The sequence below is a fragment of the Ahaetulla prasina genome, chromosome 4 (genome assembly GCF_028640845.1).
Source record: "Ahaetulla prasina isolate Xishuangbanna chromosome 4, ASM2864084v1, whole genome shotgun sequence".
Taxonomy (NCBI): Eukaryota; Metazoa; Chordata; class Lepidosauria; order Squamata; family Colubridae; genus Ahaetulla; species Ahaetulla prasina.
Window position 1 is genome coordinate 43093012 of NC_080542.1, and position 23748 is coordinate 43116759.

General features: G+C 36.8%; 1 protein-coding gene across 1 annotated transcript; it reads left to right on the forward strand.

Moving 5' to 3' along the window:
- Positions 1 to 655: 655 nt before the first annotated feature.
- LOC131198870 (keratin, type I cytoskeletal 10-like) lies at positions 656 to 14732 on the forward strand. The gene is made up of 6 exons (XM_058184017.1): positions 656 to 1133; positions 7663 to 7745; positions 9425 to 9581; positions 10038 to 10199; positions 13026 to 13151; positions 14315 to 14732. Exons 1-6 carry the CDS (start codon positions 693 to 695, stop codon positions 14600 to 14602), a joined length of 1257 nt encoding a protein of 418 aa, XP_058040000.1. The 5' UTR covers positions 656 to 692; the 3' UTR covers positions 14603 to 14732.
- The last annotated feature ends 9016 nt before the right edge of the window (positions 14733 to 23748 follow it).

Sequence of the window (23748 nt, forward strand, 5' to 3'; positions counted from 1 at the left end):
TCCATTTGATTAAGCTAGCTATTGAAGTGTCTTTCATCTGCTGGATCTTTAACAACATGAAAAGAAAAGAAAAAATGGCAAGAAATGAAACCACTGATATTTAACAAAGTACTTACTGAAATAGCTTTTACACAAGAAAAAAATATACATTAAAATGACGTAAGGATGCTTTTCCAGAAATAAACCAAGTCACATAGCTTTTTGTACCAACACCCAGGGTGAAAAAATAACAAAAAAAAACCACTCTCCTCAAAAAAGGCTTGTACACCCTCCTGTTATGAAAGACTTGATTTCATAAATGCAAAAATAAAAATATGTACATAACAATGAGCTTTTAAAATGATGGAAAGACTAAGATGTAGATAATTACTCAATCTTGCTGAAAAGTTAATGAAAGTTTTGGCCTGGTCAAATCCACCCATTCTCCACCTTAAAAAAAGGAAAAAGATGACAAATAGCCCAAGGGGAAATCAGCAAGATGGAATATTAGGTCCCATTATTAATAGCCATCAGTCAAATGGGTTTGAAATGATAAATTGGCCAAACAATGTAGGTATGAAATGACATTCCAATGAAAGAACACACCCTTAAAAATTGACATATAAAAGCTTGGAGATTATTCTTTATGATTCAGGTTCTTCTGGGTTGTCACTGGTTCATTTTCATACTCTTCTTGAAACTTACTGAACATCATGTCTTACTTTGGTTGTGGAGCTAGGCAAACTTCTTCCTCTCGCAGTAGTGGGGCACCTCTTAAACTTTCTAGCTGTGGTATATATGGGTCAGGTGGAGGATCCAGCACAGGAAGCTTTAGTAGTGGGATAGTTTGGGGCTCTAGATCAGGATGGGGTAAAACTGGTGGTGGTGGTGGCACTGGTAGTTGCTTCCATATCTACAACTCTAGTCCTGCTGGTGGTGATGTTGGTCTTCTAGCTGGAGGAGACAAAGAAATCATGCAGAATTTAAATGACCGCTTGGCTTCCTACCTGGCTAAAGTGCATGCTTTGGAAGAGGCTAATGGTGATCTTGAGCAAAAAATCAGAAATTGGTATCAGAAATCTGCAACACACATTAATGAAGGACTCTATAATGACGGCAAATATAATTCTTCTATTGGTGACCTTCGAAATAAGGTAAGTCAGTTCTTCAATGGATTTTGAAAAATCAAATGAGGAATTATTTTCCCACTTCAGGTTGTTTAGCAAATAGACAATGTAATCTGCAGAGCCACATGCCAGTATCCTATCAGTGTTTGGGAGCTTCATCCCACAAAATTCTATTTCTGTTGAAACTGGTGTGTGTTCCTGGAGGTGGGTGGGGTGGGGTGAGGTATATATGTATGTAATTGAAGTAGGTATCTGTCAACAACTGGTACCTCCATTACAAAATCCTCTATTTATTCCAGAGGTAATGAAAATATTTATCATGGTATTGAGTACTTATTGACAATAGACTACTTCTTAGTATTACAAATTCAGCTTTCTCCACTGCTGATTTAGAAAGTCATCCATCCATCCTTGTCAGTTAACTGTATCAGCCTGACATCTGCTGTCCCCACTGCCAGTCTCCTACCCACCTCTGTTACATCTGTTCATAGTCAATGTAGCCACTTGACTACCAATTTTTTATAAAGCTTAACAGTTTGTACATATTTTGACCTACATTTGTATGTTGGAATTGGGGGGAGGGGAGAGATAAATCCTACTTTTAACATTGGTTGAGCTAAGGACAACTTAAAGCTATCTCATTCATGAGCATAGGGAAAATAATGGCAATGTGATGGGGGCATAATGTGATGGGGGGGGGAAACAAATGTGTTATCAGATTGTGTTTTCAGATTGTGTTTTCTCGTGATGAAAGGAAAGTAGAGAAAGATTTTCCAAGCTTCTTCAGCAAAAACTGAACATGCATTCTTTTGACAGCTATTTATAGCATAATTCTACCTCCCAATTGCTTCAAACCCATTTTTCAGCTATCCATGGATTTTTCTTTTCTGCCTAACTTAGAATGCTGAGATAGAGATATATACTATAAACCGATTAGTTTTCTCTCCAACCAATTAACTAGAGCGCAAAATTTGAATTTCTGTCCATGCCCCACCCCTTGAATTTAGACTTCTTTTAGAGTAACAAAATCCCCCTTCTTCACAGAAAAAGATCAACATCCTATTCCCCTCAATCTTTTTCAACACTTGCTTATGTAGATTAAAAATGAAAGAAAGAGAGAGAGAGAGGGAGGGAGGGAGGGAGGGAGGGAGGGAGGGAGGGAGGGAGAAAGAGAAAGCTCAGTGCATGTTATTCTTCATATTCTCACAAAGCATAACATAATTTTGTAACTGGATGCTTTTTTCAACAACTGCAATCATACTTGTCTATTGCAATGTAATGCATTGCAGAGGGTGGTAGGCAGGATAAAATAAAAATGCTTACACAAACAGACAAAATTAAATATGCCAAGTTTTTGTACATAAGTATAAGACTAGAAAATAACTAGAAATATTACGATGGGTTCCAGATTAGATTCATGGGAAATGCTAAGTTTGTGAGAAGAAGACTAATACACACATTTGCTGTTAACCACTATAATACCAAAATGATGAAACATGTGTCATAATGTCACAATGCTAGCCCCACCCTTTCATACCTGTGTTAGATCACATGCAAGTATGTGACATGTTTCATCACTTGCCACTCCCATCATGAAGACCCATGAAGGAGTCAATAGTTCCTATAAATAGAAAAAACAGCCCTTTTCCAAATTAAAAATTTTTTATAGGTTGCATAACTTTGTCTTGAACTATCAGTCTATTTCATAAAGTTCATAATGAAAATGAGAGAGGAAAGCCTCTCTTTTCCTCTGTCTTTCATTTATATAGTTGGAATCATTGCTAAAAAAAATAGATTGTATGTTTTATCACGGTCTAAGATTTTAGGTCAAGCTAATTGTTTTGTACATATACAATGTGCATTACTTCAGCCTGCCAAACTTTTTCAAACTACCTATCAATTGACCAACACTTTAGATCATGCCAATGTCTGCCAATAACTGAAAGATGGCTGTTAACTTTATGGGTTATACTTATCTTGTTAAGTTTTTAATTATCATAAATTTGTAGAAAAACCAGCTCTGTAATTTTTCAACTACTTATTTACAAACTGAAAGTACATAGATACCTTTACCATAACAGTCATTTCCACAAAACAATGAATTGGTTTATTTTTTAAGTTACACATCTATGAGCCACTTTTTCAAAGCTGCTTTCTTCATATGAGAAAAAGGTTTTAAATCAATCCAGTTGTCTATTGAATCTAATCCTAGTCCTTATATAGATGGATGGAGAGAGAGGGAGGGAGGGAGGGAGGGAGGGAGAGAGAGAGAGAGAGAGAGAGAGAGAGAGAGAGAGAGAGAGAGAGAGAATTGCAATTATTGAATTAACACAAGCTGAGATACAGATAGGAGTAAAACAGTGTTATCGTCAATCTAATATCTATATTTATATAGATATGTAGATATAGATATTAGATTGACAATAAAGATAGATAGATAGATAGATAGATAGATAGATAGATAGATAGATAGATAGATAGGTAGGTAGGTAGGTAGATGGATAGATGGATAGATAGATATAGATATTAGATATTAGATTGACAATAACAAAGTTTTATTCCTTTTTATGTTTCTCATTTTTTGTTTTTAATATATTTTTTACTTTTTAAAAATGCTTTTATCCTTGTATATTTTATATTTTTTAAGTTATAGAATTAATAACTGTTTGTATCTCACCTGTCTAATGCTAGTCTAATATAGTTATATAGTCTATAGCCATAATAAATATGTGATTAATTGAGATTGTCAATGTTTCCAAATACCTAAGAGAATCACTACTGTACATATCTGACTCCAGTAATCAAATATACATTTTAGAAAATACAAGATTTCACAATCCGCTTGTATTAATTTTTCAATTTTTGTTAATTGCCTTGTTCCTTGTCCAATAATTTCCCTTTTTTAAAGTAATTATTTTAATTGAACAATTTTATATCAGACAATAGGGGACTGCTGTGTTTTTAATTCAAAGTTATTACAGTTTAACATTTTACAGTTATTATAAAACTTGATTATTTTTTTAAAAAGCAGGTTTTTTAAAAAAGCAGTCATCTGTATAAATGTTACGTTTTCCTATATGTTCATTGTGCTTGGCCTCTTTTTAGTCTGAAACTTACTGGAAGAAAGATAAGTAAAACAAAACAAACTTAAAATTACAAGCTTATTTCCCTTATAATCTTTATTTCCAAACTCTCTTTTACATAGCTTTATCAATCCAAATAATTTCAGATAAAATAATATTTCATTGCAAATGCAAACTGTAATAAGCTAATGGAAATTTTACAGGAGAATTATTATGACCAAATAGAAAGGAAAATAAGAGGGAAAACTCTAGTCATCTCATTTATCATTTTCTTCATTTCCCTTTATTGATTTAATTTAACGTAGTTTAAATTAGAGTCTTGGACTTTAAGAGAGCTAATTTCAATAAACTTAGAGCTTGAGAAGGATTCAATGGATGAGAATCCTCAGGGGGAAAACAACTCAAGAAGCTTGGGAAATTTTGAAAAGTGAGATTATAAAAGCGCAGTCTTGCACAATACCAATGAAGAAGAAAAATAATAGATCTCAAAAGAAACCAGCATGGATGCATAAAGAACTATCTGACAAATTGAAAGACAAAAAGGACAAGTATAAAAAGTGGAAAGAGGGGCAAATAACTAAGGCAGAATATCAGCAAATAGCCCAAGCCTGTAAAGATGAAGTGAGGAAAGCTAAGGCTCACAATGAACAAAGGCTAGCGACAAAAATAAAAAATAACAAAAAAAAAGCTTCTTCCAACATGTTAAAAACAAGAAAAAAGTCAAGGAAACAATTGGCCCATTGCTGGGAGAAAGTAGCAAGAAGATGACAAGCAACAGGGAGAAAGCAGATCTACTTAACTCATTTTTGCATCTGTCTTTACACAAAAGGAAAAAACAATCCAACCTATCAAAAACAGCACCACAAAAAATAGATTAGAAACACAAGTTAAAACAGGGAAGAAAATGGTAAGTGAACACCTGTCTACCCTAGACGAGTTCAAATCACCAGGACCGGATGGATTACACCCCAAGGTCCAGTCTGAAGGAACTGGCAAATGTGATCTCAGAACCACTGAACTATATCTTTCAAAGATCCTGGAGCACAGGGGAGCTGCCAGAGGACTGGAAAACAGCTGATGTAGTTCCCATCTTCAAAAAAGGGAAAAAAAACAGATCCAGGAAACTACAGACCTATCAGCCTGACCTCAATACCGGGGAAGATTCTGGAAAAGATAATCAAGCAATGAATCACTGAACACCTAGAAGCAAACAAAGTAATAACCAAAAGCCAACATGGGTTTATCAAAAACAGATCATGCCAGTCTAATCTTATTACATTCTTTGACAAAATGACAAAATTAATAGACCAGAGGAATGCTGTCAATATAATTTACTTGGTCTTCAGTAAAGCATTTGATAAAGTAGACCATAACTTACTACTAGATAAAGTAGAAAAATGTGGGTTAGACAGCACCACCACCAGATGGATTCGTAACTGGCTGACCAACCACACTCAACATGTAGTCTTCAACAGAACTACATCCACATGGAGGGAAGTATGCAGTGGAGTACCCCAAGGCTCTATTTTAGGCCCAGTACTCTTCAACATCTTCATCAATGACTTGGACGAGGGGATAGATGGGGAACTCATCAAATTTGCAGATGACACCAAGCTGGCAGGAATAGCCAACACTCCAGAAGATAGGCTCAAGTTACAGAAAGAACTTGACAGACTTGAACATTGGGCGCTATCTAACAAAATGAAATTCAACAGTGAAAAAAGTAAGGTTCTACATTTAGGCAAAAAAAAAATGCACAGGTACCGTATATGTGGTACCTTGCTCAATAGTAGTACCTGTGAGAGGGATCTTGGAGTCCTAGTGGATAACCATTTAGATATGAGCCAGCAGTGTGCAACAGCTGTTAAAAAAGCCAACACAGTTCTGGGCTGCATAAACAGAGGGATAGAATCAAGATCACGTGAAGTGTTAGTGCCACTTTATAATGCCTTGGTAAGGCCACACTTGGAATATTGCATCCAGTTTTGGTCGCCACAATGTAAAAAAGTGTTGAGACTCTAGAAAGAGTGCAGAGAAGAGCAACAAAGATGATTAGGGGACTGGAGGCTAAAACATATGAAGAACGGTTGCAGGAACTCGGTATGTCTAGTTTAATAAAAAGAAGGACTAGGGGAGACATGATAGCAGTGTTCCAATATCTCAGGGGTTGCCACAAAGAAGAGGGAGTCAAACTATTCTCCAAAGCACCTGAGGGTAGAACAAAAAGCAATGGGTGGAAACTGATCAAGGAAAGAAGCAACTTAGAACTAAGGAGAAATTTCCTGACAGTTAGAACAATTAATAAGTGGAACGACTTGCCTGCAGAAGTTGTGAATGCTCCAACACTGGAAATTTTTAAGAAAATGTTGGATAACCATCTGACTGAGATGGTGTAGGGTTCCTGCCTGGGCAGGGGGTTGGACTAGAAGGCCTCTGAGGTCCCTTCCAACTCTGTTGTTATATTACATTACATTACATTACATTACATTACATTACATTACATTACATTACATTATATTATATTATATTATATTATATTATATTATATTATATTATAATATTATATTATATTATATTTTTCAAAATATAATTTACTAATCACTTCTCAACTAAAACAGTATCTACAAAACATAAACTGTCTTCATTTGGATACTTTGGGTGATCATAGTACTTTGTTTCATGTAATTTATATGTTGGTATCCTGATAAAATTAAAATAATTTTAAAGATGTATAACATGCAGGTTCCTATGTGTATTAATGGAGGGGCTGAATCATAGTCTGTAGGGACTTTTAATCTCTGCTTCTTCTCTTGTCAGCAAAAATCCCCTTTTTTTGGTGCCAAAATAGATCTGCCACCTTTTAATTGTTGTGAAGGAAAACTCTGGATGAAAGTAATTTTCCTTTGGCTAACAACACACCATTACCCAATCACAACAGAGATATTTAAATAAAAAAAAATTCTGACAAGCAGTTTGCCGTAATGATGGAAAAAATATGAGAAGTAGTGTTTTAATAGAATCAATACAAACAGAGGTTTTTATATTATATATTTACCATAATACAAAGTTTAACATGTAATTCCCAACACAGAGATAATGAACTTGTAGTTTTCTAAAAGATGCAGTTTTATTGCCTTTCCCAATCTGGTAATGTTAAGATGTGTTTGGGGCTGCAATTCACACTATTCCAGCAAACCAGATTCATCTTGAGAAACAATTAATGGAAGACTGCTTATCTTTATTCCTGTAATATTATTATTCCTGTAATAAATTTGTGCCCAGTTATGGAGGACTATAAATCTCTCCATGCCATTGGGGTATTGGAAAGAATCCAGCACTACTTTAAAATTCAATTTTCTACCAAAAAAATTAATATAAGATAAATTACATCTTTAATTTTTCTGATTTAGTTTATCTAATTTTATAAAATGCAATAAACCTGCTAAAACGTTTTTTATCTTCCTTCCACACAGATCATCGCAGCAAGTATTCGGAATGCCAGCATGATTCTGCAGATAGATAATGCCAGACTAGCTGCGGATGATTTCAGAATGAAGTAGGTTCTTCAGCCCAAGAGCAGCCTATTCAAAATGTGCAAATGCTGATAATAGCAAGCAAAAGCAGGATGTAACCTCAGCGCATTCAAACAATTGGCAACTACAAATCTCTGCTAACAAATGTTCAGTCCTGCACATTGGCAATAAAAATCAGAACATCAAATACGAGCTGGGCGATCTAAAAGATGATCCACACTCTGTCAAGGACCTAGGAATACTCATTTCAAAAGATCTAAGCCCCAGAGCTCACTTTAACAACATTGCTAAAAAGGCACTAAGAATTGTCAACCTTATTTTTCAAAGTTTTCTTTCTGGCAACGCTATACTTCTAATTAGGGCATACAAAACCTTTGCCAGACCTATCCTTGAATACGACTCAGCTGCCTGGAACCCACACTGTATTTCAGACATTAATACATTAGAGAGGGTCCAGAGTAGGGGTGAAATGCTCCCGGTTTGGACCAGATCATCTGATCCAGTAGTGATGATGGAGGGTGGTTCGGAGAACCAGTAGCAAAACTCCCTGCCACCCCCCCATGCCCAGCTGAGCCACGTGATCATTAGAGGGTTTTTTTTTTACTTTTAAAAGCATTTTTCTTTGGCCGAAAAAATGCTTTTAAACGTAAAAAAAAAGCCTCTGATGATCACACGGCTCAGCTGGGATCATCAGATGCTTTTAAAAGCATTTTTTTACAAAATGCTTTTAAAAGTAAAAAAACCCTCTGATGATCACTTGGCTCTTTCGGCCAAAGAGGTTGTAGAAAAAATGCTTTTAAAAGGCTCCTCTGGTGATCCAAGCTGAGTTGCCTGATCATCAGAAGCTTTTAAAAGCATTTTTTTACAACCTCTTCGGCCAAAGAGGTTGTAGAAAAAATGCTTTTAAAAGTAAAAAAAAAAGTTGGCCAAGCCCACCCAGTCACATTACCCCACCACCACCAAGCCACGCCCACAGAACTGGTAGTAACAGATTTTACATTTCACCTCTGGTCCAGAGGTATTTTACAAGAAGTGTACTCAACTCCTCTGCTCGCAATAAAATTCCTTATACCACCAGGCTTGAAATTTTAGGCCTTGAACTATACCGTCTACGTTCCGTCCTAAGCTTAGTACACAAAAATACACAAAATTATCTACCATAACATCCTACCTGTTAATGACTACTTTAACTTCAACTGCAATAACACAAGGACTAGTAATAGATACAAACTAAATGTAATCCGCTCTAATCTTGATTGCAGAAAATACGACTTCAGCAATAGAGTAGTAAATGTCTGGAACACTCTACCTGATCCTGTTCTTAGTCTCTCTAACCCCCATACCTTTAAACTTAAACTGTCTACTGTGGACCTTACACATTTTTTAAGAGGTCCCTAAGGGGGCGTGCATAAGTGTACCTGCATATCTACCATCCCTGTCCTACTGTCTCCATTTATACTTACTCATTTTATGTGTTTATGGCTATGTTTTGCTTATTTATATCCATTTATTTGTGCCAATTTTCATGTGTCCATGTCTATACTGATACTTGTTTCCTTGTACTTGTTGACAAATAATTATATAAACAAATAAATCCAACTATTAACAAGGCCTCTGTCACGTTTGCAATATTTTGGTCTATCAAGTTGGCACTTTTCAAAACACTTTCTTGCCTTCTTCTTCTTCTTTTTTTTTTTTCAAGATATGAAAATGAGCTGTTCTTCCACCAGAATGTGGAAGCAGACATCAACGGTCTTAAAAAAGTACTGGATGAATTGAGTATGTCTAAGAGTGACTTGGAAATACAGATTGAAAGCCTCATTGAAGAGCTGGCTTTCCTCAAAAAGAACCATGAAGAGGTAAGGCAACCAGTTTTCTAAAACAGCTTATATCACACAATCACATCTAATCAGCCTTCAGGAACTTGATGCCCTCTTAGAAATTCTGGGAAATGTAATCACAGTTTATTTGGCAATTTGTGATTAGTAGCATTCACTATGGTTAAATTTAGTAGTTGTTTGGCTTTCAGAAGCAGTAATTAGAAAAGGAGCTTCACTGACTTCTAGTTTTAATTGTGAGAACTTTTTTTTTTTTTAAAAAGTAATCAAACGAAGACTTAACAGCTGTCAGTCCAGGCTGCTAGACTGTATTCTCCACTGGAAATCCTGCGTGGAAATATTGATATATAAAGACGTGCAAAGTGAGACAATTGGTTTACATGCAATTTTTAAATAGCAAGCCAAACTAATTGTACAGTGAAAAAATGGGTTTGGGTCCCCTTTCTCTTCTTTTTACCCTTTTCACTGCCTTTTTAGGAAATGAAGAATTGGCAAGGCACAGTTGCTGGAGACATAAATGTTGAAATAAATGCACCACCAGGAATGGACCTGACTGTAGTTCTGAACAAGATGAGAACAGAGTATGAAGCTTTGGCAGAGCAGAATCGCAAAGATGCTGAAACTTGGTTCGTTGAAAAGGTGAGAACAAAGAAGAAATGTCTCTAAGACATCTACAAAGCCAAGTATCATGTCCAAAACTAGATTTCCATTTTAAAAATGTTACTGGGTTTTTTAAGGTTAAAAAATTTCCAAGATCAACTTCCCCAAGAGTGAAGGGATGTATAGTGATATATACGTCTTTGGATGTCAGGTCAGTTAGTGCTCTGATTTTACTACAAAGAAGAAAGTCTTTTCATGCTTTTAGAAGCTAATTCTTACTATTCTAGCTATTCTTACTATTCAAGAATACACCATCAGTGTTTTTAGTGCTACAATGAAGTATAGTTAGGTTGCTATAACAGATGGCACAGCAGGGCACAATCTACAAAGAAAGAATCCCGCTCCTGTCAATAGCGGCATCCCACAAGGTAGCGTTCTGGGACCTACACTCTTCATATTATACATTAATGACCTCTGTGATCATATTATAAGTAATTGTGTTCTCTTCGCTGATGATGTTAAACTATTTAACACTACCAACAATACGGCTACCCTCCAAAAAGACCTTGACTTTGTGTCGGAATGGTCAAAAATTTGGCAACTCCAAATCTCGACCAGCAAATGCTCTGTCTTACACATTGGAAAAAAGAATCAGAACACTAAATACAAACTCGATGGACATTATCTTGTAGATGAGCCCCACCCCGTTAAAGACCTTGGAGTTTTCATATCAAATGATCTAACTGCCAAAGCCCACTGCAACTACATTGGAAAAAAGGCTTTAAGAGTTGTAAACTTAATCTTGCGTAGCTTCTTCTCCAGAAACATTACACTACTAACCAAAGCATATAAAACATTTGCTAGATCAATTCTTGAATACAGCTCGCCGTTCTGGAACCCATACCTCATTTCAGACATTAATACAATTAAGCGAGTCCAAAAATATTTTACAAGAAAAGTTTTCCACTCCTCTGAATACAATAAAATACCTTATACCACCAGACTAGAAATACTGGTTTTAGAAAATTTAGAATTCCGCCACCTTCGATATGACCTGAGTTTAACTCATAGAATAATCTGTTACAATATCCTTCCTGTTGAAGACTACTTCAGCTTCAATCACAACATTACATGAGCACACAATAGATTTAAACTTAATGTGAACCGTTCCAATCTTGACTGCAGAAAATATGACTTCAGTAATAGAATTGTTCATGCCTGGAATTCACTACCTGACTCTTACTTCCCAAAATCCCCAAAATTTTAACCAAAAACTATCTACTATTGACCTCACCCCATTCCTAAGAGGTCTGTAATGGGCGTGCACAAGAGCACAAATGTGCCTTCCATTCCTGTCCTAATGTTCCCTTTGATTGTATCCAATTCGTATAGTTTTTCTTTTTTATATACTTATGCTTATATATTTTATAGTTATTTCATGCTTATGCTTACATATACTATTTTGACAAATAAATAAATAAATAAAATAAAATAAAATAAAAACTTGGTCAGCCTCCCAAATATTCTATCAGCACAAACTGGCAAAGAACTGATATCTTAAAAGCCTTGAGACCAAATGGACTGCCCATCCCATAAGAATTGGCTGCAGCGAACTGTACCTTCATTCATCAGATTAAGAGGGCTTGTTGGGTTGTAGCTAGCTATAGCCAGCTAACTCCAGGGCAATATAATTTAGCCTGCATAGATGGGTTTTAAATATATATTTTAAAATATTTTCATTCTTCATAGCTTTCTCTTGATATGTTCATGTTTTGGATGCCAATATCTTCTATTTTATATCCTTATGTGATTTTATGGCCAAAGAGACTGCATGAATAGCCATCAACCATCTTGCCCACCCAGTTCTTAGTCTTGTATGTATGGTATTATTGAATTAATGCAACCACTTAGCCTAAAAAGCAAAATAAAAACATATCCAACAAATCCAGTTCACAGGAAGTAATTGTTCTATCCTACTCTTCGTTGACCCAACAAGGAATAATATGTCTACTTCTAGGTATCATAATTCAAGATATTCAATTAGAAAATTGATTTTTCAGATCTCTGAAGTGTTGTCAGAGAGAGTGGAGTTTGTTTTCCTAGAAGATAGAATCAGAATAGTGGGTTTTCAGGATATAGATCAGGAGGAACATTATGACTACATAGGCCACTAGCCACTGAAACAAGCTGCTGTATGATGTTCACTGCAAGCCTTCAAATTCAAATTCAAGTTCAAGTCCCACCAGGCCCAAGGTTGACTCAGCCTTCCATCCTTTATAAGGTAGGTAAAATGAGGGCCCAGATTGTTGGGGGCAATAAAAGTTGACTTTGTATATAATATACAAATGGATGAAGACTATTGCTTAACACAGTGTAAACCGCCCTGAGTCTTCGGAGAAGGGCGGGATATAAATGCAAAAAAAAATAAAAAAAATTGAGACTGGATGGTGATTTGTCACATCACCCTAGCTTAACCTGTGCTAAAGAAGAGATTGGGTTAGATGGCCTCCAAGATACCTTCTAATTCAATAATTCAATGGAAAGCACTAAGAAAACCTTTTCCTAACTGACTCAAGCATACTAAGATGGCATTATCAACAGCAGCAAGCATTTAAGAACTTTTGAACATCCATGCTCTTTTAATATATTCATATTTGGAACTTTAAAGTGGTATTGCCCAGAGACTATCAACTTCACCCTATATACATATAATACAGCGGGGTTTCCATTGTAATACAATATTCCCTCAAATAGCTTGTTTTGACATCCCTATGGATGCTGCGTCTGATGGCAGCTGGCAGATTTTATGAAAAAAATGCTTGTTTCAGTCATTTCAATTGTAATCTTATGTTTGAATTATTGTAGAGTAAAGAATTAAATATGACAATCAACGTGAGTGCCAAAGAAACCACCACTAACAAAAAAGAAATTGCAGACCTGAGACATACCCTCCAGAGTTTGGAGATTGACCTGAAAACCCAGCTTTCTTTGGTAAGGACATTCTTTAATCCCCAAATAAACCATTCTAATTATAAAGATTCTTTCTTAATTTAATGCTAATTGAAAATTATGGGTGTTGAAGCCAGCATGGTCGCAGGGAAATTCTGGGAGTTGAAATCTACAGATCTTAAAGCTATCAATGCAATTTGATATTGGTTATTCTGGGATAACAGCCCCTAAGTTTCTTCCTGGTTTGTTTTCAAATTGAAAGCGTAAAAAGATCAAACAAATGAATATTTCTAGGAAACACTCCCTATGTCTTAGGCAGGAAATTGATTACAAAATTCAGATCTTTTTGGAAAAGCAGAAGAAACATATGTCAACATTTAACAGTAGCTCAATGATGAACCAGTTATCTGGAGGGGTTCTTCCTTGTTGGATGACTTTAAACAGAGGCTGGAGAGCCCATTGGCTGGAGATGCTCTAGCCTTGGGTTTCACACATCAAGCAGCAGGTTGGTTTACACAGCCCCATCCAGTTTCCACTGAATAGCAAAAATTCGGCACTGGCATTGTTACCTCAACTCTAGATATGCTGAGACTGTAATATCCAAGATCTGTAGCCAATTGCTTCTCAGATGTGTGTTGACTAGAGTTTCTGGAGAACCCCAGCTACCTTTCTTAGATGATGTCACATTAGGAAAGGCAAGCTGGACCATCAGGTTGCTTTTTTAAGTAAAACTTTATATATACTCAACGTGATTCTTCTTGTTCAATTAGAATGCTCCTAAACATTCAAGGACAAAATGACAATCTAGTTACAGCAATTCAGATTATGAATTCAACAAAATTGAGATGGAGCCTAACTCATGCAAACAACATGCTGGCATGCATATGGTTTTAGAAACAAAAGCCTTATAAAACAGAATAGGGTACAAAGGATTGTACCACTTTATTTTGTGGGCGAATCATGCTCAGGCTTGAAATTCTTACAAAGAGTTCAAATAAACATTGTATTATTCCTGAACTTTAAGGAGTGAATTCGGGATATGACAGACTATTGCCAAAAATTCACTTTTCTCAAAATGCTTAGGTGTGAACATTCTGACATTTCTTGTCAATATAGATTCGTACAAAGGTACTCCCCATCTAGACACTTAACTGTTGAAGGACTGATTGTACAGAAATAAGCCCAGCATCTCTGTTCCTTTTCAGAGGCAATCCCTTGAAAGCACCCTTGCAGAGACAGAAGGCCAATATTGTGCCCAACTCTTGCAAATACAAGGGATGATTAGCAATGTGGAGAACCAAGTACAACAAATCAGAGAAGACATGGCGTGTCAGAATGCAGATTACAGGCATCTCCTGGACATCAAGATCCGCCTTGAGAATGAAATTGAAACTTATCAACGCCTAATTGATGGAGAAGCATTAGGACAAGGAATGAAGGAACTATCAGGCAAAAAAGGGTATATATCACAATTCAATTTTGTCATAAATTAGTGATAATCTTGGAAACTTTAGCCAAACAAGCTTAGAATTCCTAGATTGGAAATATCCACAGAATAACTGATTCACAAACCAACATAAACAAGCAAACTAAATGAGTGTAACAACTCTGACTATGGATTGAGTATGGGATACTGTGCCATACTTTCCGCTTTACACAAGCACATATTTTCATGTATGAAAACCATTCAAGATTGTCAGAAGTGCAGATTTACTATTCCATTTGAACAACATGGGGTTAAATTTATGGCATTCTATGGGAAATTTATGTTTTGAGAATTTTATAGTTCACATTAATATTGTTAAAATCTCATAAAAATCTATTGGCTCTGCATAAAGTTTCTACTGATAATAATATTGGTGAAACAATTCCCCTAAAAGTAACATGATCAAACTATTGCTTATTACAGTGAATCTGCACAAAGAAGTAGCAAAGATCTGAGACCACAAAATTTGGGACCTGAAAAAGCTTCAGGATTAAAAGCTTCAGGCTCTGAAATCAGAAGCACAGAGACTGGCACAGAGACCAGTTCTAGAAAAATTGAAAGTAGAAATGTTGAATCGACTACCAAAGATAAAGGTAAATATTCTTGGAATTCAATAGAATTATTGTGATTTTTTCTGATTCAATGCAGTGTCTTTGTTCTCTACTTCTATTACCTCAACACATAAGTAGTTATTTTTTTCTAGAATTCTAAACTGAATGACTCTATAGCCTTTTCCAAAGTGCTAACATATGTTGAAATCCAGCACAGACCTTATCATTTTCTTAAAATACAGTAAATGGTCTCTTCTTCCCATATCCAATCTCTTATTTATAGACAAGTCCATAAAAACTTTGTCATTTCAGTCCTGGTGTCATCAAAAGTCTATTAAGGGTTACCAGAGATAACAACATATCGTTTCCCCCCCCCCAATTTGTATGTTTTTAACTGTTTAATTATTAATTAATTAATTTATTTAATTTATTTATTTAATCAAATTTTTATTCAGCCCTATCTCCCGAAGGACTCAGGGCGGTTTACAGCCAGATAAAATAGAACAAGAATAAATACAGGATAAAAACAATATTTAAAAAACTTATTAAATTAAGCCAAATTTAAAGTTATAATTAAAATAGTAAAAAACCCCATTTAAAAACTAAAATCCTAGGCCAGTCCTGCGCAAATAAATAGATGTGTCTTCAGCTCGCGGCGAAAGGTTCGAAGGTCAGGAAGTTGGCGGAGTCCTGGGGGAAGTTCATTCCAGAGGGTGGGAGCCCCCACAGAGAAGGCCCTTCCCCTGGGTGTCGCCAGTCGACACTGCCTGACGGACGGCACCCTAAGGAGTCCCTCTCTGTGAGAACGTATGGGTCGGTGGGAGGCAATCGGTGGCAGTAGACGGTCCCGTAAGTAACCCAGCCCTATGCCATGGAGCGCTTTAAAGATAGTGACCAAAACCTTGAAGCGCACCCGAAAGACCACAGGTAGCCAGTGCAGCCTGCACAGGAGTGGTGTCACATGGGAGCCATGAGCGGCTCCCTCTATCACCCGCGCAGCTGCATTCTGAACTAACTGGAGCCTCCGGTTAGAGCTTCAAGGGGAGCCCCATGTAGAGAGCATTGCAGTAATCCAAGCAAGAGGTCACAAGAGCATGAGTGACCATGCATAGGGCATCCCGGTCAAGGAAGGGGCGCAACTGGCGAATCAGGCGAACCTGATAAAAAGCTCTCCTGGAGACAGCCGTCAAATGATCTTCAAACGACAGCCGCCCATCCAGGAGAACGCCCAAGTTGCGCACCCTTTCCATCGGGGCCAATAACTTGCCCCCAACATTCAGCCGCGGCTGCAGCTGACTGTACCGGGGCGCCGGCATCCACAGCCACTCCGTCTTGGAGGGATTGAGCTTGAGCCTGTTTCTCCCCTTCCAGACTCGTATGGCTTCCAGACACCGGGACAGCACTTCGATAGCTTTGTTGGGGTGGCCCGGGGTGGAGAAGTACAGCTGAGTGTCATCAGCGTACAGTTGGTACCTCACCCCAAAGCCACTGATGATCTCACCCAGTGGCTTCATATAGATGTTGAACAGGAGAGGCAAGAGAATCGACCCTTGCAGCACCCCACAAGTGAGACGCCTTGGGGTCGACCTCTTGCCCCCTGCCAACACCGTCTACAACCGGTCAGAGAGATAGGAGGAGAACCATCGATAAACGGTGCCTCCCACTCCCAAACCCTCCAACTGGTGCAGCAGGATACCATGGTCGATGGTATCAAAAGCCGCTGAGAGGTCTAATAGGGCCAAGGCAGAGGAATAACCCCTATCCCTGGCCCTCCAGAGATCATCAACCAACGCGACCAAAGCCATCTCTGTGCTGTATCTGGGCCGAAAGCCGGACTGGAACAGGTCCAGATAGACAGTTTCATCCAGGTACTGGGGTAATTGACATGCCACCACACTCTCTACAACCTTCGCCATAAAGCGAAGGTTGGAGACTGGACGATAATTTCCTAAAACAGCTGGATCCAGGGAAGGCTTCTTGAGGAGGGGTCTCACTACCGCCTCTTTCAAGGCGGCAGGGATAACCCCTTCCAACAAAGAAGCATTGATAATCCCCCGGAGCCAGCCTCGTGTCACCTCCTGTGTGGCCAGCACCAACCAGGAGGGGCATGGGCCCAGCAAACATGTGGTGGCATTCAACCTCCCCAGCAAAATTAAATTATTAATTATTAATAAATAATTAATAATTTAATTAATAATATAATAACGTCTAGTACCTACACAGCCAACTTTGTTAGGAAGACCTGAGTGGTGCTGGAGGGAGGGTCGTTCCCCTCTCAGAAATGTGCCCATCTATGTTTTGGGTCTGGCATTAGCCATGACTCCAGGAGAGAAGAAGGGTGGCAGCAGTTGTCACCGTTGAGGTGTTGTAAGTTTTCAAAGGCTCTGCTCTGCAGATAAGCAGATGAAGCTCTATGGAACAGTTGGGATTCAAGCTTATGTACTGTCTCCAAACTGCTATCACCATTTGTTCCTGTATTCTGTTGCAGAACTGGCAATATAGCTCTCAAAGCTATAGAACCTTGGGGGTTTCAATTTGCAACCTGATGGCATTAAGTCTGGGGTAGCTCAGCAGTTTGTGATCCCCATTATGGTCATTATGGGCCCCATACATATCAGGCACTGCATATTAGACTTGTTTTTTGTCTCAGGACAGTCACAATATGATTTCATTTTGGGGAATACTACTATCTGTCCATTGCCTGGACATGCTCTGATTGTTTATCAGCTTGTTTGTGTCATGGGAAGAGAAGGCTGGTGTCTTCCCTGAGGATCTAGTGGGGCATTCTGACTATTCTCCCAGGCTAGAGTTAAGATTGTGCTTTCTCCCACCCTCTTTCCTGTTTTGACTTACTTATTTATTTGATAGGTTTATATAGTTGCCCAACTTACACATAGTGACTCTGAGCAGTGTACAGCATTAAAATTAATTTAAAAATTTAAAACCTCAGGAGCAAGATAGTCAAAGAGCATTTGCTCTTTTCTCTGGGATGAGCAAGGCCAAAGGAAGTGACCTGATACTGGCCACCCCTTCAATAAAAATCAGGCAAAGTGACAAACAAAGGGGGAGTACAGACAAAATCCTTAGGTATTCTCTCTCTCTCTGTGTCTCTGTCTCTCTCTCTCTCTCTCATTCATTTTTCTATTACTCATCTTCATGTATAAATATCATACTCTTCCAAAGGAATAATGTAGCATTTGCATGGCAAATACTTTTCTTCCTTCTTTCTATCCTTCTGTTTACCATGTATGTTTATCATGTGATAAACACTTATCTTTGTTTAGACAATGCATAGCTAGTGAATGAACATGAATAATGCGTAATTGACCCAAATTTAATAATTTGCCTTCCAACTATGAATCTAAAAACTTTATTATTATGAGAATTCAAAGACATAGCAAAATTATATCTGTAGTAACATGGGGAATATGCAAGATTTTAAACTTTTAAAGAAATTTCCTCAATTTCTTTAAACGTAGTTATCTCTCCAAGGAAATAAGAAATGTAGATTTTGTGTCTCATTTTCAAAATGAAAAATGAAATCTCTGAAAAATGTTGCTATAAAATTATGTAATGTAAAGAAATGGTACAGAAACCATTTTTTAACTCCGGCATCATTTAGCACAATTGAAAACATATTAAAATCCATGTTTTCTAGTTTCTTACATTAAATAAAAGGGTTTGTTATTTAATTACTTCAAATGAGAAGGAAAAAGTTGAAATATCTTACGTATAGCTACTGTCCCTAGACAGCCTGTATCAGCCAGGCACAAAACCTAGAAATTAACTCAATTTGAAGAAAGAAATAATTAAAATCAATTGGGTTTAAGGCAAAACTTGTTATATATGACAAGTACACTTATATGTTCTAATACAGTTATTTTTAGCAGCCTAACAATGTTTTTTCCTATTAATGAAATTTTTTGAACAAATAATGTTGCCATTTGCATTTTTGATATACTTGCTTTTCTTTCTTTCAGCTTTAGAGATAAAGAAAACGAGAGTAATTAAAACAATCATTGAAGAATTAGATGAATATGGGAGAGTGACTTCGTCCAAAATCCAGTCTGTTGAAGAAACTCAGGGATAAAAAAAATAGCAACATTTTTTTTCAAAAGCACTTCTTGGCTTCAGGTGATGCTGCAAGCAGAAGAAGAAACATACTTTTATATTAGCAGGATAATACCCCAATAGAACTGTTTCCTTTCTTTATTATGTAATCACTTTATAGCTATCTTGATCACGAGGTGTGTTTGACTTTAATTCTGATAATCCTGATAATCAACATACAGGCTTTAGAATTATGGAAGAGGCAGCATCAAATTAGGTCCTTTCCTTAATGTCTCTTGGTTAATGGTGCAACTTCTACGTGTAAAATCACTTGATTATTAATATATAAAGGTATTTCCAATTTAATTTTGCAGTTTGCAACTATTTATCCACCCCACATACATTTCCAAGGATATCTCTTATTTCAAATGTTCACATTATTTTCTAATAATCTAGACTAATTTCATTCTGAGTGAAATTCACTTTGATGTAGTGGTTAAGGTATCAGTCGAGAAACCAGGAAAGCATGAGTTCGAGTTCTGCCTTAAAATGGATGACCTTGGACCAATCACTTTCTCTCAGCCCTAGGAAGGACATGGTGACAAACTTTTTCCAAAAGCTTGCCAAGAAAAATACAGGGACATGTCCAGGCACTGTCTGAGTCCCAGAATAATCAGACTATGGAAAAGGACTGGGAGCTTCTGATTTAATCCAGCCTCTCTTACTATATGGCCACTGTAATCCTACATATTACTCCACATATCATAAGAAGTTATCACTCGTTTCTATGAAATGCTATACCAATCCAAAAGCCTATAACAATTTCAACAAAAAGGACTTCTGGTTTCCAAAGGCAAATAATATCTAAGATAGAAATGGGGATGAACTGCAAATAGGCCACATAGCCAATAGTCTTACGAGTTGTAATTCAGCAAAATTTGAAAGACTGCATGTTCCCTCTTTTAAATCTAATAGGATACCTGAACAGCAAATTGACATCTCCTCTAAAATGCACCTTATAATTTTGTCCACACTGAAGCACAGGAGAGCTTGTAATAGTAAAATGTGAAGACTTAGTCTAGTATGGATATAGTATTACTCCTCCCCCAAAGAAAGCATTTTTAATCATTCCCAGATCAGATCCATGCCTGCATAATCTCACACCTATCCCGTTTTGATATCTGACATATTTCCACTTTTAACATTCTTCAATAGGAAACACACTGAATTTCTCGGCAACTATTTTGATTTATGCTATGATTTTTCTGCTGTTGCACAAAACGGAGCAAATAATGAAAGGCACCATGGTAGCAAGGTTTCATGGTATTTTTGCAGGGCCCATGTAGAGAGCAAGAAAGATGACAAGAAATATGCAATAACTGTCAGGTATACAGAAGGGGCTGAAACAGTTTTTGATTGCAGAAAATAAAACAACATTTGGAAATGGTTGAGGCAGACATTGCCATGATTCACTTGACTTTAAGAAGTAGGAAGAAGTACAGCACAATCAGACTTCTGCAATTCTGTTTTCAGAGTCAAATCCCAATAAAATTAGTTTTTTTCTTCCTATGATTTCATGATCTATTATATCTAGTGGGATTGACACTCAAATTGCAAGCATTCAGAAGTTTTTTTCTTGATTATTTATTTGCATCAAACATTCAGCGAAGTAGAAACAGCAGATAAACAATCAGAGAAGAAAAAAAACATCACAATCAAGGAATGATCAGACAGAAACCACACTGCAACCAAGACTTGCTGTCAAGCTGCTGCAGAGAAACAACTAGCAAACTGTGCTCTTTCACCCACTGATACACCTGAAACAGCTACATTCAGAGAATACATGAATCCACAAGCAATCTTGAGCTATTAATATAGACTACTATTGGAAATCTGCTGTCTTCCAACACTCCAATACTTCAAAGAAATATCTATTCTTACTCCCATTTATTGGTTAATTTCATATACCCCAGCTACCCATCTTATAATAAATTCTAGAGCTCCCAACCAAAAATTAAAATAACATAAAAACCACATTAAAGCCAAATACATAAGAACAAAACCTGGTGGCAATCTAGTTTTAATGTGCAGTCACCATCTTATCCCAACTTGTAGGGAGGTAAAGCTGGGTCTTCAGGGCTTTACAGAGACCTTGGGAACTCCAGGGTAGAATAGGGCAAGGGCTACCATAGAAAAGGCATATTTCCTAGTTCTTATCAGATGGAAGTGCCTGACTACACCATGTAGTAATACAAATGGGAGGTGACCAAGATATAAGCAACTATAAGCAAGGGCTACCAGTCCAGGAAAGGTTGCTGTTAGCACAATAGACAAATTTGTGCAATGAATAATATAGATTCTTTCACATTTTAACCACCACAGTAGTTTTGCAGATACCCCTGGGAACTGATTCACATTAACAATACTGCAGGCAACCAAACACTTTATCATTTAGAAATCTATTCAGATATTCGGGACAAACAGTTGCAGAAAATGTTTTCTGAAAATAAACAGCTTAATAAAACTCAGTGTATCAAATAAACTTTATGTTGCAAATTACAGTATAAATTTAATCTCACGTAACTTAAGTTTACCATTTCCAAGACCTAATGAAGCAGGAAACCTAACATAAATAATACACATTTATAATTCTATCAAGATGCATAGGTAGATTAATTAATATATAATTCTCAGCAACTGCATTTTAATATAGAACAATAGATCTTCAGCATAAGGCTGAAATTATACATAGAATAAATCTAAATCAGGAGAAATAATAATTACTTAGACCTATAGAAGTTTCTTTGGCCCTTGAGAAAAAAGAATTTTGTTTTACACTCTAAGGCATTCTTTACAAGTAAGGATCATGATGCAACATGCTACAACTCAACAGTACTGGAGGCACATACAATAAGAAAAAAGGGTGTCACTTTCCCCTCGTTGCCTGATGGATGCTTCAAATGCTGCTTTGATCTTATGCAGCTGAGGAAAAGAGTTGAAGAGTTGATAAATGGCCAAGATTACTTGCAAGGAGAGTAATGAATTGGGTAAGTGCTATACACCTTTCTGGAAGGGACTGTTTTTTTCCAACAGTGAGGTGAATGGAAAGCGACAAAGAGTTAATCCATTAAAGAGAGCTTCTATCATCTTACTCAAACACAATCCTGGATATTGCATATAAAGAAGGAAGTGATCAGAGAGAAGCCAAATGTGATTTTTGAGGCAGGGAAAGAAACCACAAACCAAAAGAATATTAGTCAACTATTATGAGGCCTCTAACTTTTTTCTTCCACAATGGAAGCAGAAATATCTGCTACAGACATGGGATGCTTCTGAGTGAGGTTTTTAAGGGACAATTACCTTACTTTATTTATCTTCTATATCTTCCCACAATTTCAGCTTTGAGGGGGAGTCAAAACAGTCTTAAGGAAAAGATAGTAATATTCACAGTAGAGCAGGTTTTGTTTAAACCATGGATGGGCATATGGCTGTTGGTAGATTGCAGCTTGCATCATTCCACACAACTGACCATGTTGGCTAGAGCTGATGGGCATAAAAACTCAACAAGATATGAATTAAAATAGCAATAGGACAATATATATCATATTTAGCGGATCATTCCTAATGTCTCCAGTCACAAGTGATACTTCAGAGTGTGGGATTTTCAAATCTCAAGACAAACTGGCTGGAAAACATTTATATCTTTCTAGAAGTTTCTGACTACTTTCTGTCAAATATGTAGATATTTTCTCTTTCCTTCCTGTCCATTTTTTTTCTAAGTTTGGTAAACAAATAAACATGAAAAGGGATAGATGATTCCTAATGTAAGGTAACAAGATCGGAAGCCCCTATAAAGTAAAATGTCATTGCAACGCAAAAATGAAGATCTAATGTAGAAATATCCATAATTTTAACTACCTTTAGTACATGTGTTTAAACTGATTTTAACACATGATGTCAAGATTAAGGAAGACACATGCCACCCTTAGGGGCAAGAAGGTATGTCTTTTTCTTTTTTGTATATATCTCAGTTTAGCTTGATTTCAAGAGCAAAGTAAGAGCCTAATGTAAAGCAAAAATGAGAAATTTAATAATAGAAGATCTGTAATACAATGCTTTCTAAAACGTTGGCCAGAACATTTTAAAACCAAGACACATAACATAGTGAAGCAAAGGTGAAAACTGCAATATTAAATATAATCTGATGGAAAATGCTGGAAATAGTATCTGCAGAAGAATTAGTGGAAATAAAATGTTGGTGATCCCCATTTAAAATAATTTGTTCTGTTCCATCTTAGAGTTACTGTGAAAGAAAAATTCTTGAGTCTATTAATCTCAGTTCCCATCCCATCTCTAAGAACTTGCAAAGACAGGCTGCACATCAAATTATAAATTCCAATATAACATCAAAGATTTTTAATATCAGCTACAAAGGTTTGAGCCAAACTAATGACAAGGTATTTAAGATCTGTATTTCTGTTAGATTAAAAAAAGGAGAGGGAAATAAATCCTTACCAAATGTAATGGAATACTATTGGTGTTGTTCAAACAC

Excerpts from the sequence above, each read along its gene's own strand:
- LOC131198870 (XM_058184017.1), top strand. The coding sequence starts at position 693 with ATGTCTTACTTTGGTTGTGGAGCTAGGCAAACTTCTTCCTCTCGCAGT. Across the intron at positions 1,134-7,662 it reads TTGGTGACCTTCGAAATAAG|ATCATCGCAGCAAGTATTCG; the intron begins GTAAGTCAGTTC and ends CCTTCCACACAG. Across the intron at positions 9,582-10,037 it reads TCAAAAAGAACCATGAAGAG|GAAATGAAGAATTGGCAAGG; the intron begins GTAAGGCAACCA and ends CTGCCTTTTTAG.